The 15,788-nt window shown below is 41.5% G+C and overlaps 2 protein-coding genes across 2 annotated transcripts in view; one reads left to right on the top strand and one right to left on the bottom strand.

Moving 5' to 3' along the window:
• Positions 1–725: 725 nt before the first annotated feature.
• Positions 726–15,733, bottom strand: ANKEF1 (ankyrin repeat and EF-hand domain containing 1). The gene is made up of 9 exons (XM_021540277.2): positions 15,639–15,733; positions 10,647–11,033; positions 10,013–10,212; positions 8,844–8,993; positions 8,255–8,378; positions 6,631–7,426; positions 3,869–4,095; positions 2,488–2,654; positions 726–1,306 (listed from the first exon to the last, which is right to left on the bottom strand). The coding sequence occupies exons 1-9, from the start codon at positions 15,706–15,708 to the stop codon at positions 1,127–1,129; spliced, it is 2,301 nt and encodes a 766-aa protein (XP_021395952.2). The 5' UTR covers positions 15,709–15,733; the 3' UTR covers positions 726–1,126.
• PAK5 (p21 (RAC1) activated kinase 5) overlaps positions 15,336–15,788 on the top strand; it is a 162,207-nt gene continuing 161,754 nt past the window's right edge. Inside the window, exon 1 of the mRNA XM_077781970.1 lies at positions 15,336–15,444. The gene's annotated coding sequence lies outside the window, so the exon portion shown is untranslated. The remainder of the gene's footprint in view (positions 15,445–15,788) is intronic.

Consider the following 15,788-nt stretch of genomic DNA (forward strand, 5'->3'; position numbering starts at 1 on the left):
TTTCTTAAATTTCCTATTGAAGAGGGTTGTAAAATCTTCCATGTGTCCACAAAGAGCAGCACGTTCACAGAGCAATTCTCGCTTTTCTGCAAGCTGCATTGCTGTGGCATCAGGGCTCAATATCTACAAAATACAGGTATGTGTAGTTAATTTGAATGGGCCTTTTGCAACAGAAGCACTTAGAAGATACTGTTAGCCAAAGAGAGACATGTTCTAGCACTCCTTTCCACTATGAGACATAGAAAAGAAGCAGTGTTGCCTCCCAGCAGAGCAGAGGTCAACAATTTGTGTGTGTATAAACAGCGCATTCTCTTGTTGTCACTTCCAATCTATATCATGCCATGGACTCCGATTACAGATAATGTGGGAAAGAAGATCTTAAGGTAATTATTTAAAATTACTGACTCAGCCTCATGATCCTCAGAGTGGAAAATAGTAATTAGCTGTAGAGTCATCAGCTATGTAGCCTCAGTCTTCTGAGACCATTGTAGAAACTAGCATAAATCAGGGTTAGGGAGACGATAAAGAAACTCCAAACACATCTGTTCAGCCAGCAGTGGTGTTATTTTCCTTTTTAAGGAGAAAAAAATATTACCTCACTTTAATTATGTTGTTCTGTTTCTCAGTTATTTCTAAGCATGTGTTAACAAGACCCTGACAGAAAAGTTGTATTTCCACTATTCCAACTCTAGGTAGGAAATATTTAGTGTGCTGTGGTCCATCTAGTTCAGTAACTGTCACTGAAAAAAGTAATCATGTGATAACTAATCAACAGGGCAAGTTAGAAGTTGGTGCCCATCCTATGCAAATAGACTCCTATCTTTTAAAAGCAGGAGTATAAAAATATGTGTCATAAATGTAATTTCATTTTTAGTTTACAGTGGCTGCACTTTAATCCAATTTTAAAATCTGGTAAGAGCTTGATTTCCACAAATATTTGTTTATATATATATATATATATATATATATTTGTGTTATTATATAATACACATCCATGAACTCTTTAACGTATTCTTGTTTGGTGGCAACCTCTCCAAGCTGTGTCCCATCATTTCTAAGCTAGTTGAATGGTGGAAATGTCATTGGATTGTTCTGGGTTTTGATCTCAGCAAGGTCTACCTTTAAGTTACCATGGAACTGCACTCATGTTTTGCTGCTGTGTACGTACTTTTCTGGGTCTGAAGGAGATGTCATTTTTATTTTCTCTTGTGGCCAAAGATTTCCAATAAGCAGAACTGTCCTTACGGGAACGCTTTGTCTTTTCAGGAACAGGTTCTTCCTCAGATGGCTGAGATCCATCTGGAGACTGAAGGGGAAGAAGGTACCAATTATACCAATACATCATGTTCAGAAGCAAGGCATGCATCCTGCATCTTCTGATACTCTGCTACAATGTTTGCTGGGAGAGTATTTTTCTTAATCTCTTTAGAATCTGTTTCTCTCAAAGTTGATATTTTAAAATCAAAAATTGCAAGAGCCAACCTTTTGAAAGGTAAAAGGCACCTCTCCTCCTTGGGCACTAAAACACTAACTCCTCTTTATGACTCCCAAGACAGTCACCTTGTACCACTGATGAACCCATCCTCTTCCAAGTGAGGAATAAACAAACACCTAAGGCTGTCATCCTGCTGCCTCTGAAAGTCCTCTGCTGTCCCTGACACTCAAAACCTTTGTGCAAGGGGGATGCCAACATTTAGCTACTGGGACATACTTACTGCACTGCCCAGGGCAGCTGAAGGACACCTCCAGCTATGCAGATACAATTGGATCTTCTCCCTAAATAGCATCGTGGATGTGACTAAAAGTACCACTGGTGAATCAGGAAGGTCTCATCCACAATAGGAGAACCTGGATCTGGTCACCAAGGCTGGTGCCAGCTTGGGAATCGGGCAATGCTGAGGTGCTCAAGACTCCCAGAGGGTGCAGGAAAAGCATTTAGAAGTAAAACAGGAAAACATCAGTGTGGGATTTGAGAAACAGGACTCAGGTAAATAGTGGAAGAGGGAGGATATTGGACAAGATAGAAAATAGGAAGTTAGCAAGCCTGGTATTGTCTCAGGGAGTTCAACTAGGACAATAAAAAAACTTTTAACCAGTTTGAAAGGTATTGCTCTTGTGAAAAAAGAGGTTCTTCCTTTAAGAAATTATGGTTACCAGATGTTTAGTATTTACCATAACAGACCTGGATGAGCATACACTTCAGGAGGAGGGAAAAAGAAATAATTTTTCTGTGTCCTGTCAGTGATACAGGACATCATTCTGATGTGTGTCTGGGGAAGACATGAAGTTTGTATAATTAACAAGACAAATTTCAACCAATAAACAAGTTCTAATACTCACAAGAACAAGTACGGGCATCTGAAAATACTCGCTTTAATAGACCTGCCTGAGTTACAGCGTTAGAGAGAAATGGGTGGCAAAGAAAGGAAATAAAGAAGCTCTCTGCTAACTGTTAGCAAATCAGTCCTTTGTTACCATCTCTCATACCTCTTTTTTCAGAGGCTTCGGTGGCTCTGCTGGTTTTGGCTTCCCACCTTTTGCTGGCTTTGCTTCTTCTTTTTCTTGTTCTTCTGCCAAAATTTGCAGTTGATTTTCGAGCAGTTCAATTATTGTAGCATCTTCAAATACTTGAGCAAGATCAAGAACACTCTTTCCTGTATTTTAAAAAATAAATATCTGTGTAAAGCATGAAAATTACCTTTTGCACTTGGTTATTGCAACTGGACAATCAACTGAATTTAATAGGGCCAGTATTTTATTACCCATCCCCATGTGCCAGCAGCGTGCCTGACATTGGTGTGAGGACCAGCAGTCATCAGCACTGCTTGCAGAAATAAGACCTGGCAGAAATGAGCCTTGAAACTCATTTTCCAGGAATATTGCAGGAATTCTTGTATTGCTTGCTTTGTTCTTAATGTTCTGCCATTTGCAGCTTAATACATTGGTCCTGCAGGTTGTCATTTTGATCTCTGAGAGTTGAGAGCATTTAGCACTAGGAGATGGTCTGCATTCATAATCTTGTACTGTGCTGCCCATCTCCTTCTGCCTGTGCTTGCTCTGTGGCTGGCAAGGGAAAGCCCCCTGATGGAAACAAACAGCTTCAGTGCTTAGTGAAGGAAAAAAATCTGTCCTGGTTCTTATGAGACTCTGGCTGTAAAGTATCTGTGAGACTGAACTGCTGTGCGAATCAGAACTCCACACGATTTAAGAAATAAGGAATACACATCCCTTATACAAGCAGGGTTTCACTACTAGGCATTTTGTAAAGGAAAGTCTCATAGTGTAGCAATGTTCCTTCCTATGTTAGAGCAAGAGCTTGAAAGGTGATGCATGTGACCTTTTAAATTACTCTGGAGACAGTGGAAATAATGCTGAAGGAGGGATCTGCTGTGAGGAGGTAACACTTCAGTACCAGCTCAGATTTGGTTTTCTGTTTATTTTTTTTCTTAGGAGTTATATCTACATATAGAGCAGCAAGGAAGTTTTTTAACCAGGGCTGCCTGTGCCTAAAAATATATCACTTAAATGAGTGGCAGACTATACTCTGGGCCACAACTGAAATCTAATTTTCCCTCAAATAATAATAACTAGATAGAATGTTTTAATTAAAGCCACTTATAACTCTGTATGTATCTTGTGAAGAGTAACAGTCTTCTGAATTGAGTAATTAATTATGTTACTTCATTTTCTAGCTATGCAAAGCCCAAGAAAGCATTATTTTCAATAATGATTCCAGACTGGAGTAAACTAACTGAACCTGTTACCTTCATCCCAATCCTGACAGCAACACTAAACGCAGAACAATTCTCAAAGTGCTCCAGCTGTTTTTAATAAAGAAACAGCCTGTTTTGGAAGCATTGCTATTTACCATTGCTGTTTATAGCTTGGACATCAGCACCTGTAGTGATTAAGAAATAGACCATGTCCAGCCTGCAGGCCTCAATGGCTCTCATCAGCGGGGTGGCACCGCCTATTGCAGGGGCATTCACGGCTGCTCCAGCCTTCACCAGCACCTTGGCGATATCCAGGTGTCCATTATAGCAGGCATGATGCAGAGGAGTCCACAGGAAGTTGTCTGTTGCATTTACGTCAGCCCTGCACAGGGTAAGAGTGGCTGTGGCAGCTGAAGCTGTTGAGTATCCACAGTAACAGCCCCAGCTCCAAGCGCAGTCAGCTGGAACTGCCTACTGCAATGGCATATTCAATGTAAATAGCTATTTTCATATTGCTATTCTGAACCCATTTGAGTCCCTGAACTTGTCATGGAATAGTAATTGTAAGTGTGCCTGGGTGCTGCTCATGTCCCCTCCTAAGCCATGAGTTTTCTTTACATGGAGCTTTTCATGGGTACAGGAAAAAACCCAGGCATTCAAACACCTTAGCCCTGTAAAAGGCTGCTAGTGTTTGTGCTCCGACTTCACTGAGAATGGCAGAAAGCAGATTAAGGAACTCAAAAAGTTCACTTCTGGGCCAAGAACAGTGCTACAGGACATGTGGCAACACTGCAGAGCTCGCCTGCACATGGGGGAAGTGTTCATCTTTCCTTTTATTGTTGCTGCCTCCTGCCTGCTTCATTTCTCTGCATTGGCTACTCCCTTCCACAAATGAGTTACAGAAGGTCTGCCTTGGAAATGTGAGCATCAAAAAACTATTCAGCTACTGTGCTGCTGGGCTAAGATCTGTTTCTGCTCCCAAATTAAAACTGGGATGCTCTGGAGAAAGCAAGGGCTAGTTCAGGGGAGATCCTTGCAATAGGCTGCCTTTGAATGAGAGGAAAAGCATTATCAGCCCTAGAGGTCCTGAAGGGAGTTAGGGACACTGTCCCACTTACTTGGTGGACAAAAAGCTGCTGTCTTCCCAAAAGACAAGTAGGAAGGGAGAAAGAAGAAAAATTATGAAGGAAGCTGCTTCCAGAGATAGTTGTTTGCTCTTCAGGTCAGATGATTTTCTAAATAAAACTACAGATTCATCTCTTCTTCTTTCCTTCTTTAAATTTTTAATCTTTTTCAGAATTTTAACTTTGATGAGATCTTAGCACAGTAAATTCCCTCAAACTACCACATTTATCTGTCTTATCTGTCAGTCACTAAGCTGTTATGTTTTATTTGTATGCAGTTTTTATTTGTGTTAATTCTCATTAAAATAAGCTCCTTTCCTTGTTTCACTTTCTCTCTCAAATCAACCTCTTTGCTAACACTCACACTCTCTCTGCCCCTGAACCCTTCTTCCTAACTTCATCCTATGAAAAATAAACTAATCAATGGGAACAGGGACAATGCAGCACTGATTTAAAAATTCCTCTGTATTTTCTGCCCATCAAGCACAGAATTTCCCATCAAACCAAATTTCATTTACTTCTAATTCTTTCTGGAGGAAGATAGAAAGTAGATACCACCAATTTAATTTTAAACATAATAAATGTTAACAATTTATCTGGATAAATGTTTTGTTTTGTATTCAATATGGATTTGTGGTTTTTTTTACTGAAAAGGTTATATTGTAAAAGGTATTTGAATGCCCATGCTAAACTGCAAACCCATGATACTGAGACATGCAAATCTAAATGCAATGGACAACTTTCCTCTCCATTTTCATTCCTGTCAATTGAAAAAACCTTAAAACTGGTACTATTTTTTCAAGCTAAGTTACTGTTTCTAAGTCTTATTGTTAAATATTGTTATGACTCCAGTGCTTCTATGGAGGCTTGGCAAAAGGAGTAGAGATTAATCTGGTGGATTAATTTGGTAGCTCCTACATCTTTATCTTCAGAAAACCTGGATATACACATTACCCAATTTTCCATATGCTCTAGGAATTTCAGTGTAATTACCAGGGTGTGGAAAGATCCATGTGCTGTTAGTCTTTGCAGGAACCAGAGCAATGACTACAGCCCCTTTCCCTGAGATATTAACATGAATTCTATCTATGTATAGGAAAGAGAACAGAGTTAACATAAATATCTTTGAAAAATGTTCATTTAAGCATTTATGTGAAGGATTGCAGGACCACAGCAGTCTGACAATAAGAGATTATGTTATTACACAAGTATGACTGAATCTTTATGAAATTGCTTTCATTTTTAAGCTGTCATTTAGATTTTTCACAAGTGTGTCTGCAGGCTACAGAATTGCTGAAGCACTTCTAAAATGAGGAGCAGGCTAATTAGTAGCAAGGGCTTCTGATGTAAATCCTGCTGTTTCAGCCTGCCTCAGCTGCAGAGGAAAGTGAAGGTTTAAACCAGGCACGTGGAACCAGAAAGCCCAGGATCACCTCGATGATTTCAGGCAAGTCCTGCAAGTCAGATTTCCCCAAAATCATTTCCCAGTTTTGAGAGGATGCACTACTTGAGATACGGGTTTGAACTCTGCTGCTGACTAAATGTCAACAGCCCAGACACCACAAATTTCAGACCTGGGGAACTTGTTTCTTGGTTGCTTTCATTTCCATGCTACTAAAATACGAAAAATACTAAACTTAGGCCCTGTGACTTGAGATCCTAGGGAACTAACTTTAATATTAAATGTTAAGTAAGCAAAAAACAAACCATAGTTTTTTGCATCCAAATATTTACTGGATATTTATGCTTTTGAAAGCCTTCCCAAAATAGCAATTAAATTGAAATGATCTTACCCCTTTTCCAGAAGAAATTCCACAAGAACTATGTTGCCACTTGCACATGCAACCATCAAAGGTGTTTTGTAATATTTATCTTTTATGTCTACTGGCACAGCCTCGTCGAAGGCTTTCTGCAGAGACACAAAGTCTCCTTCTCTGACCAGGTAGTTGATATCCATGAGGGTTTTCCTTGGCTCCTCTACGTACCAGGCACGGTCATCAAGCACAGGATGGGCGGATTGGAGGGCCCGTTTGAAACGCTGCTCTTCAGAAATGTTTGGGACAGCCTCAACCATGTAGGTAGGGAAGCCATCTTCCCTAAGTGGACGTTCACTCTTTGGGATTACACAGATTAGCACAGGGAGGCCTTTTTTGCCTTTTTTTTTCTGTGGTTTCTTCTTCTTCTTTGGTTTGGGCCCAAAGGATGATAGCAGAAAGGTTTTCTGCAAATATTTAGAGCCTTTAAAAAAATCATCAAGGCTGATCCTGTCAGTAGATACTTCATGCTTTTTAGTAAGAATTTCTATTTGTTCCTCATCCACACTGCCCCACTGCTTCCGAATGACTGACATAAAATCATTTCTGGATACCATCCCATCTCCTTCTTCATCAATCTCAAATTCCTTGCGGATGGCATCCTCATGCTGCAAGGACCAGTCGTACACCTTCAGGTACCAGGCAAGGATCTCATCTGGTTTTTTAAAGGCTTTTTCAGCTTTGCGCAATACTGCTGCTGCTGCTTTAAACCCACCACTCTTGGCAACCTCCCTTGGGGTCAGATTTGCCAGGTTTGACCATGTAGGATCACAGCCTAGAAATATGGACACAGTTTGGCTAATACTGCAGTGGAATTACTAATTATGTAATATAAGAAACTTAAAATACACAGACAATCATTGACACAGGCCTACAACTTTCTATACATAGCAGTGGTAGGTAGAACCACATCATTGATCCCAGGCTGGAAGGTCAGCCACATGTCCATATTTTTTTCCCAAAGGGAGAAGCATTGAGCAACCCATGCTCTGTTTATTTATCCACTCATGAATATGTATAAAAAAAGTTCAATGGAAACTTGACATTTTACTTGAAGTGGTGAGCAAGGTTAAGAAGCAAAGTAATATTAAAGTGTCATTTATTTCTGTACCCCAAATTGGCAATGGATCACTAGTTTGATCCCAATAACAGAATGTGGGATTTTGCATGGTCCTCTTGGATCAAAGCTTGAAGTGCCATAATCATCTGATCAAGTCAGGAAAGGATCTGCTTCAGGGCATGTTTCAATATCCATGGGCATGAAGTTTTCCTCATGACTGTACAGAGATTTTTTTAAGTAATCATCAAATCAAACATTCATTTTCTATTGGAAGTTTCAATACAATACATCTAAACCCAAGTAAACCTGGAAACACTTAATACTGTCCAACACTAAGTTATACAAACCCCTGGTGTCTCTGCTGCTTTCTTTGAGAAATGTTTTGTCATCCACATAAGAGCCTCTGTTAGCCCCTTCTGAGGGAGAATTTTGCCACAGGGTACCCAAGGGTCAAATCCTTCAAAGACACCCAAATGAAATCTTTCCTTTAGCACAGAATTAGAATACAGATAATAGCTGTGAAGTAATTTAGTTTTAATGTACCTCTTTGTCCTATATACCTGCAGCAATCTGTAAATCCTCCTTCTGCAGCGTAATGAAGTGGTGTGTTACCATTCATAGCAATCAGTTTCAAGTCTGCACCATAACCTGAAATAATCGCCAGAATCTAGAAAAACAAACAGAGTCCCACCAAAAATCTTGTCTGTTCTTAACATGTGAAAATGTGAGATGGATTTACAAATCAATGCAGTATCTTACATTCCCATTCTAATAATGAAGTTCTCTCCCATGTCCAGCTGGTTAATGCATATATAACATTAATGTTTTCTATAGTACTATGCTTATTTAACTGATGAAATAGAAACCTTGTGTTGTTTCAGACACCAAGGATAATCTTCTTGTTAACTCACTGTGAGCCCCTATCTGGCCTATCACTGCTGGAATCCCTTTGATACTTAAAAAGAATCTGTTTTTGATTACTGATCATTATGCTTTGATCAGCTGAGATAATAGACTCAAAAAAACCCCAACAAAAACACACTCCAAAAACCCAAATCAAGACCCTGTTACAACAAAAAACCTGCCCAGCTTTGGCTTTGCAGCAATGCTTTAACACCACGAATGTTAATACCTCAAGAAAGCCTCCTTTGGCTGCAAAATGTGCAGCACTGTGTCTTTCAAAGTCGAACAGGTTCACGTCAGCTCCCCTCCGAAGCAGACCCAGCACCACCTCGACAGCACCTTCCCGTGCAGCTTCCATCACAGCTGTGCGGCCTGTGGCCTGCAGGGGAGCGAGAGAACAACTCCCAGTTCGTTCCGTGTGCCTTAAGGCTGCAGCAGTGGGACCTGGCTGCTCCAAGCTAGCATAAAACTGGAAATCTCCTTTCAGCTATTACTGTGAACAAACGAAAAGCCTATAGTTTCAAAGATACTTGCACGTAATGTTTCAGAATCTACTCACAGTGCTGCTAAGAGAGAGCAGTCAGAGCCTAGCAACTCAAGTACATTGAAGGCTTGAGTCCATTGAATAATGCCCATGAAAATCAATTCTGTAGTTAAGGAATCCTGTATTCTGTGGGTATCTTCTCATGCATATTTACAACATCTAATGCAAAATACCACCTCAGTTTATGAAAGCAGGAGCATAAGGGCCTATGGCTGGAGGAGTACTATCAGGAAGGCAAAACAACCAGGGAATTTCACTATGGTTCTGTGAGGAGAAGTTCACACTCCTATACATTAATGTTGTCTTTTCCTAGATAATAATGGATGTTTGCTTTGGATAACTCTAAAGGTAAGCCTGAGCTTCTTGATTTATCAACATCACAGAGCTTCAGTCTTTCAGGTCTTTGTTAAATTAAGGAAGCAAACAAATAAATGATTAAGACGTACAAAAGAGAAAAAAGTTTCTTATGTCTTGTTCCTGCCTTGATTGCTCATCTGATTTTCCCTAATGAACTTACGTTTTAGTGAATATTATTTCAACTAAAAAAAAAATCTAAGGACACATCAAGGCAAATACAAATCAGCACTGCTCCACTGAAGTACAGTGAAGTGCATCTCCTAACAGCTGACTCAGTTACATCTAAGTTTGGGAAAGTTTGCACTCTAAACCTACAAAAATCGAAAAAAATACTTAAATCTGTCTCCTCCAAAAAAAGGGTGGCACGGAAGAGGTAAAGGGGTATGGCTACTTAGTTAAGCAATTTTCACTGCTTTATTATTTTAATGAGAGGATTTAAGGTCATGTACTCTGCTCTATACTCCTGCATGTGTCCTTAGTTACAGAAATGATCATACCGGGTCTTTTGCATGGGGATCTGCTCCTTTCTCCAAGAAAATCAGGCACATTTCTTTAACCTCATGAGCTTGCTCACAGGCTTGTAGAAGCACAGACCTCCCAGTAGTGGTACAGTTGTTGACATCTGCACCATATTCCAAAGCAATTTGCAGGCAGTGGGAATGGCGTCCTGTAGGTGAAAGGCAGTAAAACAAAATACCTGCAAAGGAAACCAGTGGGGATTAGGGTGCAAAAGGAAATTACCTGTGAGCTTCACAGCTGACCAATCTACAACAGAGACCCCTTCACTGACGGTGTATCCACGCAAAAAAGACTTCTACTTCAGAGACTTTACTTGAGGAGAAAACCAGAGCTCAGTATGTCACAGGCCATGGGAGGAATGTGAGTCTCAATTATAAGTTACCTCCCAGCTCTGTACTGGGGCGACTTAACGATTTAATGCCTAGACTCTTTGGAGAGAATTATTTTCATCAAAACTTTTATGGCCAACAGCTTCTGTTGGGCTGTAAGGATAACCTCATTCACTCAGAACCTTCAGAACCCACAGTTCCTCTCCACAGGTGAGACACATCACGCGTAGTAAGTGTGCCACAGAGTTAAGGGATTGCTTTATGGTACTTCCTTCTCACTCACCTTTCCCTTCATTATCCACAGCAGTCATGTCTGCATTAGCTTTTGCTAATAATTCCAAAATCACCTCATAACCTAGTTCAGCTGCCTTCATGGCTGGAGTGCGTCCCATGTTGTCGTGGACATTTGGATGAGCTCCATGTTCCAGCAGGAAGCGGCACATTTCAATGTCATTTTTCATGGAGGCCACGTGAAAGGCACTATATCCTTCCTTGGGCTCTGTGTAATTAATGAGATCTGGGAATCCTTTCTGGATCAGATTTTCTATTTGCTTCTTGTCTTTCTCGTGAACACACTGAAGAAGTTTGTAGATCTGTAAGTTTAGAAGCCTTTTATCTACCGGTAGCCTCTCAGGATAGGGAAGATTGTCTTCTTCCAGGGAAGTACTTTCTGCATGGACAAAAAAGAAAATGTAATCTCACAGAGGAGATTATAATGACATGCCATTTAAAATCAGGAATCAGACCATATTCACAGCATGAAAATATCCACTTTACTTGGACAGAAAACTATGTTTTGAACTAATTTATCTTTTACTGTGGGCAGCACATATAGAGACCATATCAACCCAAGTGGCACCTTACAAAATTTTTCTTTCTAGTCATCCAACTGTTCTGAAGAGGTCTCATTCAAGGAGAAAATTAAGTTAAGAAGCTGTAGGGTAACTGCTTCCATTCAAGGAACTGTTATAATCTACAGTTACTTGGAAGCCTAAGGGGAGGCTGTTCATCTGTTATTTTCAACAGGGGAAAAAACACAAGACACCATGTCCTCTGCACTTGCTGAAACATAAAATTGATATTAAAATTTATACTAACAACACCTCACCAGTGCTTGAGAACACCTTCCTTCCCCCCCCCCACCTTTTTTTTTTGGCAGCTGATGCATGAACTTTCTGCTAGGCTATGAGGCTATGTACATAAAAGAGTAAGTCAAATTTCTCTGCAACAAAACTCTTGGAGAAAAAAACGTGCAGATAGCAGGGCACTGGTCTGGGAAAAGATTCTTCCAGGTCACACATCACAAGCTTCTTGAAAAAAATCAGTGCAGAACTTTGCACTTGCCTCAATTCTAGATTTTTTTTTCAGGTTTTTTTTTTTTTTTTTTTTTTTTTAGGTTTTTAAGCTCTTTTAGCTAGTCTCAGCACTCATGGCTGGAGGGTCAGGAAGGGTCAGACATTGTAGGGACCATTTCTGAAGCTTTCCTAAGTGGATGGGAAGCTTCCTCTCAGCTTCAGCAAGCCTTGAGTCAGCGCGTCCTCCAGAACTCTTACAGGACATGCAACACAAAAAGATGAAGGAAAATCTGTTAGAGAATACTTGGGGATGGGTTCTTCTGTGTTTCTTACTTATTGCAGTGTAGTCTGTAAATGAGACCACTCAGCATCTGCCTGGCTGCTGCTGGGTGCTTTGTGGATGTCTGTGAGAAGAGGAGATTGCAGAGAGAGATGCAAAAGGATGCATGATTCCAACAGACTTTGTGAGGCAAGACCTCCCATTCTAGGAAGAAAGCCTGAGAGAAAATTGCCAGAAAAGTATAAAGATGACTGAAGGTGAATCATGTTGGGAATGGACAGAGAGGTAATTTTTGTACCACAGGTACAACTTGCCAGTTGTAGTTTCTATAGCTATTGCCTTTCATTTCTTTTGAAGTTCTGTGTCCAGCCTAGTTTTGGAACAGAGATTGGGTCAATCTGTTGGCAGATTTCTGAGAACTGTTCCTCTTGTTCCTTGCCAGACAAGGCCCTTGGCTCCTTCCCCATGCATCCAGCTATGCTGGGTGAAGGTGTTATTAGAAGCTGCTCCCTTGCAGAAGTGTTTAAGTGGGTACTAAAACGCAAAGACTTTCTCTTTGCAATGAAATCTGGTCTGAATAGGTCAGCTGCTCTCAGATGTTCTCCATTTAAACATGGCATTACTTAAATTCTTTTCTGTTTAGGTCTTACATAACCCTTATTCTGATCATCAACAAGTATATTCTTACATCAAACAATTAAATCTTTAGGTAGCAATAACTTAAATCTGTCACCTGTGGCTTGTTTGTTCTCATCCCTACCATGTTGTGCCTCCTATGGCATTTTGTCCAGTGAAAGGGAATAAATGCAGAGATTTTTATCCTGCTGACAGGAGTTACACCTATAGCAACCCTGTAGTCCTAAAGCTTAGAGCTGAGAAATAAGGGTACTTCAGAGTAATGCCCTGCTAGAAGTGAACACTGGAGTCCCCACAGAGCCTGGCTTTTAGAGCCTGAAGCAATTTCTGAGCAAATCCTCAATGCAGGAAGTTTTCTTCTGGCTACTGAGTGCAGGGAAGAGTCATGATGCAAACTCTGCAGGGGTAGGAAGGTTCTGCAGGGAAGGCTCTTACAGTACTTACACCACTGAAATTCAGCAAAAGAAATGTTTTTAAAAATACTTAGATGGAACTGACAAGCTTAAATGTTATCTTATGCTTTTGTTCCACTTCCCACCATCCTGCAGCAGTAAGGAACTTGGGTTTACTTCCAAAAAACTTTCTTCCCACTGTTATTCATGATTTGCACCTGGATTTTGCGCAGCATTTTTCAGGAACTTATTTAGGATGAAAACTTGCTTGTTCTTCCTTTCTATCTCCCCCTGAAGCAGCAAACACCATAGAAGTGATATTCTCCTTGGACATAGGTTAATAATGCCACAAAATGAGTAGAACTCATGAACTAGCAATGAGCAGAACTGCACTAAAAACTTGTAACTAACCTTCAATGAACAAACATGAAAAAATAGATATAACATTCTATATATATGGATTTGGACTTATTTCATTGATTATCTTGGAGACTCCTTGAAATACTTGCTACCTATAACCTCTGCCCCACACTGGACATGAGACTGATGGCACACCTTATACTTACTGCACACTTTCAATTTTGCTCACAGTGTAATGCACAATTGAGTACCATTTTAGTCCTGATCAGATATTTCTGGTGCTTTTGAGCTGCTTATCACAGTATTATTTTAATATTTCACATGCAGCAGTAAAATTATTGCCATGAGCAGAAGTGAAATTATTTTTATCTCAATAGTGAAGTCTGTTGTTATCACAATTCAGCCACCACTGAGTCCTTACCCAGTTTTAAGTCTTTGCTTCAAAGCATTAAGACCCAACAATTTACACGAAAACAACCATAACATTTTAACTGCTGCAGTTATTATTTCTTTGCAGCATTTGTTGAAAGTGACTGGATCAAGTTTTATTAGAAGTTTCTAAAGTAACAGCATTAAAGAAAGACAGTTGGGATAAAAGAAACTCTAGCCAGGGTCGTGTAAAGTAATAAGCAAGGGAAAAAGGCTTCTAAAATGAAAACTGTGGCATCTTGTCAATTTTCACTAAGTAAATACAACTAACACTATGTACTTCATAGATTTTTTTATCATTTCACCTATAACAGATAGTTTAATGGAAAATCAGGGTTAGTGTGGCTTTGAGACAGTCATGCTCTGGGGAGGGCTTTGTGAAGCCATAACCACAAATCCCAAGCCTGTAACGTTTGCTTAACAACAATTTTATCTGTTGACAAACATCAACAGACTCACTACCTTCATTCTGCCAGTTTGTGTCATTGTTCTGATGGAGAGCATGAACTCATTTCAAATCCAGATTAATCCTTTTCTCAGTACACCTGGCATTAAGAAAATCATTTCAGTTGGATTCCTGTTTTCCCACAAAGCTTTCCAAGATGTGATGGAGGTAGATTGATTAGAGAGGGAAGTTCCGGTGGCCAGTGATCTCATTCCCTGTCTCCCAGTCAAAGTCTGCTGCCTGACTGCTGATGAAAGCACTTGTGACTCCGCCTTAAAAGTTTGCAACGTTTGTCAGTTTCAACATTTCCAGTTGAAAACATCCCTTTAATTATCACTATTCACAAACCAGTAAACAAAATTTTCATATGTTTTATCTTTAGTGGGAGAAAATAGCTGAGCATTTCTAAATTCAGTCCCTTTGCACACTGGGCACGGAGATAAGCACGAGCCTATATGCCAGTATAAAAGGAACCAATATGGTAACAGTGCCATGCTATATTTACAGCTTTATGTGAATAACTTCACTGGATTTTTGGCTGTGACTAATGTTTAATAGGAGTGATGCAGCAAAATCTTCCTAAAACTGAATTCCAATGTCATGAATAGCCTATAACACTGTGGTGTTTTTTTTTGTGTTAATTCTCCAGTAATGCCTTGCCTTGGGGTGAGGCACAGCTGAACACGGTGATGGGCACTTAGGTCTGAACTGAGTGGGTTTCAATGTCGTGTGGAGATCTCAGCCCAAACCCAGTCCTTTGGGAAACAGGGCCCAGTCCTGAGTGCTGTTAAGGCAGTTCTGAGGTGATGGCTGCCTTGGATCAAAAGATGTGCATCTTTTTGTCTTCAGCTTGTCTTGCAACTTCCAGTCCACCTTAGTACCCATCGAAACTGGGATGCAATGGAGCCCAGTTTGCCAGCACCTGGCAATCAGCTTTGTGAGCAACACCTGCAGGGACAGGGGCTAGGGGGTGACTCCTCAGCCAGGAGCCCAGCTGGGCTCCAGGGAAGCCTCTGCAGTGCTGTGCAGTCGGGCATGAGGTGCTGCTGCGCCCAGGAACAAGCAGCAGGGGTTGGTTTATTTTCCCTGGACTGCCACTCAGAGGAACGGGCAGCCCGTAGAGGAGACTGGCTTTAACGGGAGAGAAACTGCTGGAAGGGAGGATGCTGGAGAGCCGGTGATGACCCAAACAGGGTTTCCCGCCAAGGACGCGCTGGTCTGGCCTTGCAGACACCCAGACTGAGGTAAATGCCAGCGGCGAGAGGTGCGGGCCGTGAGGGGAGCGATGTGCACCGCGTCCGTGCCCTGCGAGGCTGCGCTCCGCCCTCCCGGCCCGCCGGCTCTGCCCCAGCAGCGCTGCGGAGGGCGGCCCGACCCCGCCGCCCTCTCGCCGCCGCAGCGGCGGCGGCTGCGACCCTCGGCAGCCCGGGGCACTCACCTGAGGAGCAGGAGGACGCCGAGGGCTCGGGGGCCGCGGCCGGATCCCCGCTCGCCTCAGCGGCCGCCATCGCCGCCGTGGCCGTCTCCTTGGCGACGGCGGCGGGCCGGTGGCGGCCGCGAGGCGGCGCCGCTGCCCCAGCCGGCGGGG

The sequence above is a fragment of the Lonchura striata genome, chromosome 3 (genome assembly GCF_046129695.1).
Source record: "Lonchura striata isolate bLonStr1 chromosome 3, bLonStr1.mat, whole genome shotgun sequence".
NCBI lineage: Eukaryota > Metazoa > Chordata > Aves > Passeriformes > Estrildidae > Lonchura > Lonchura striata.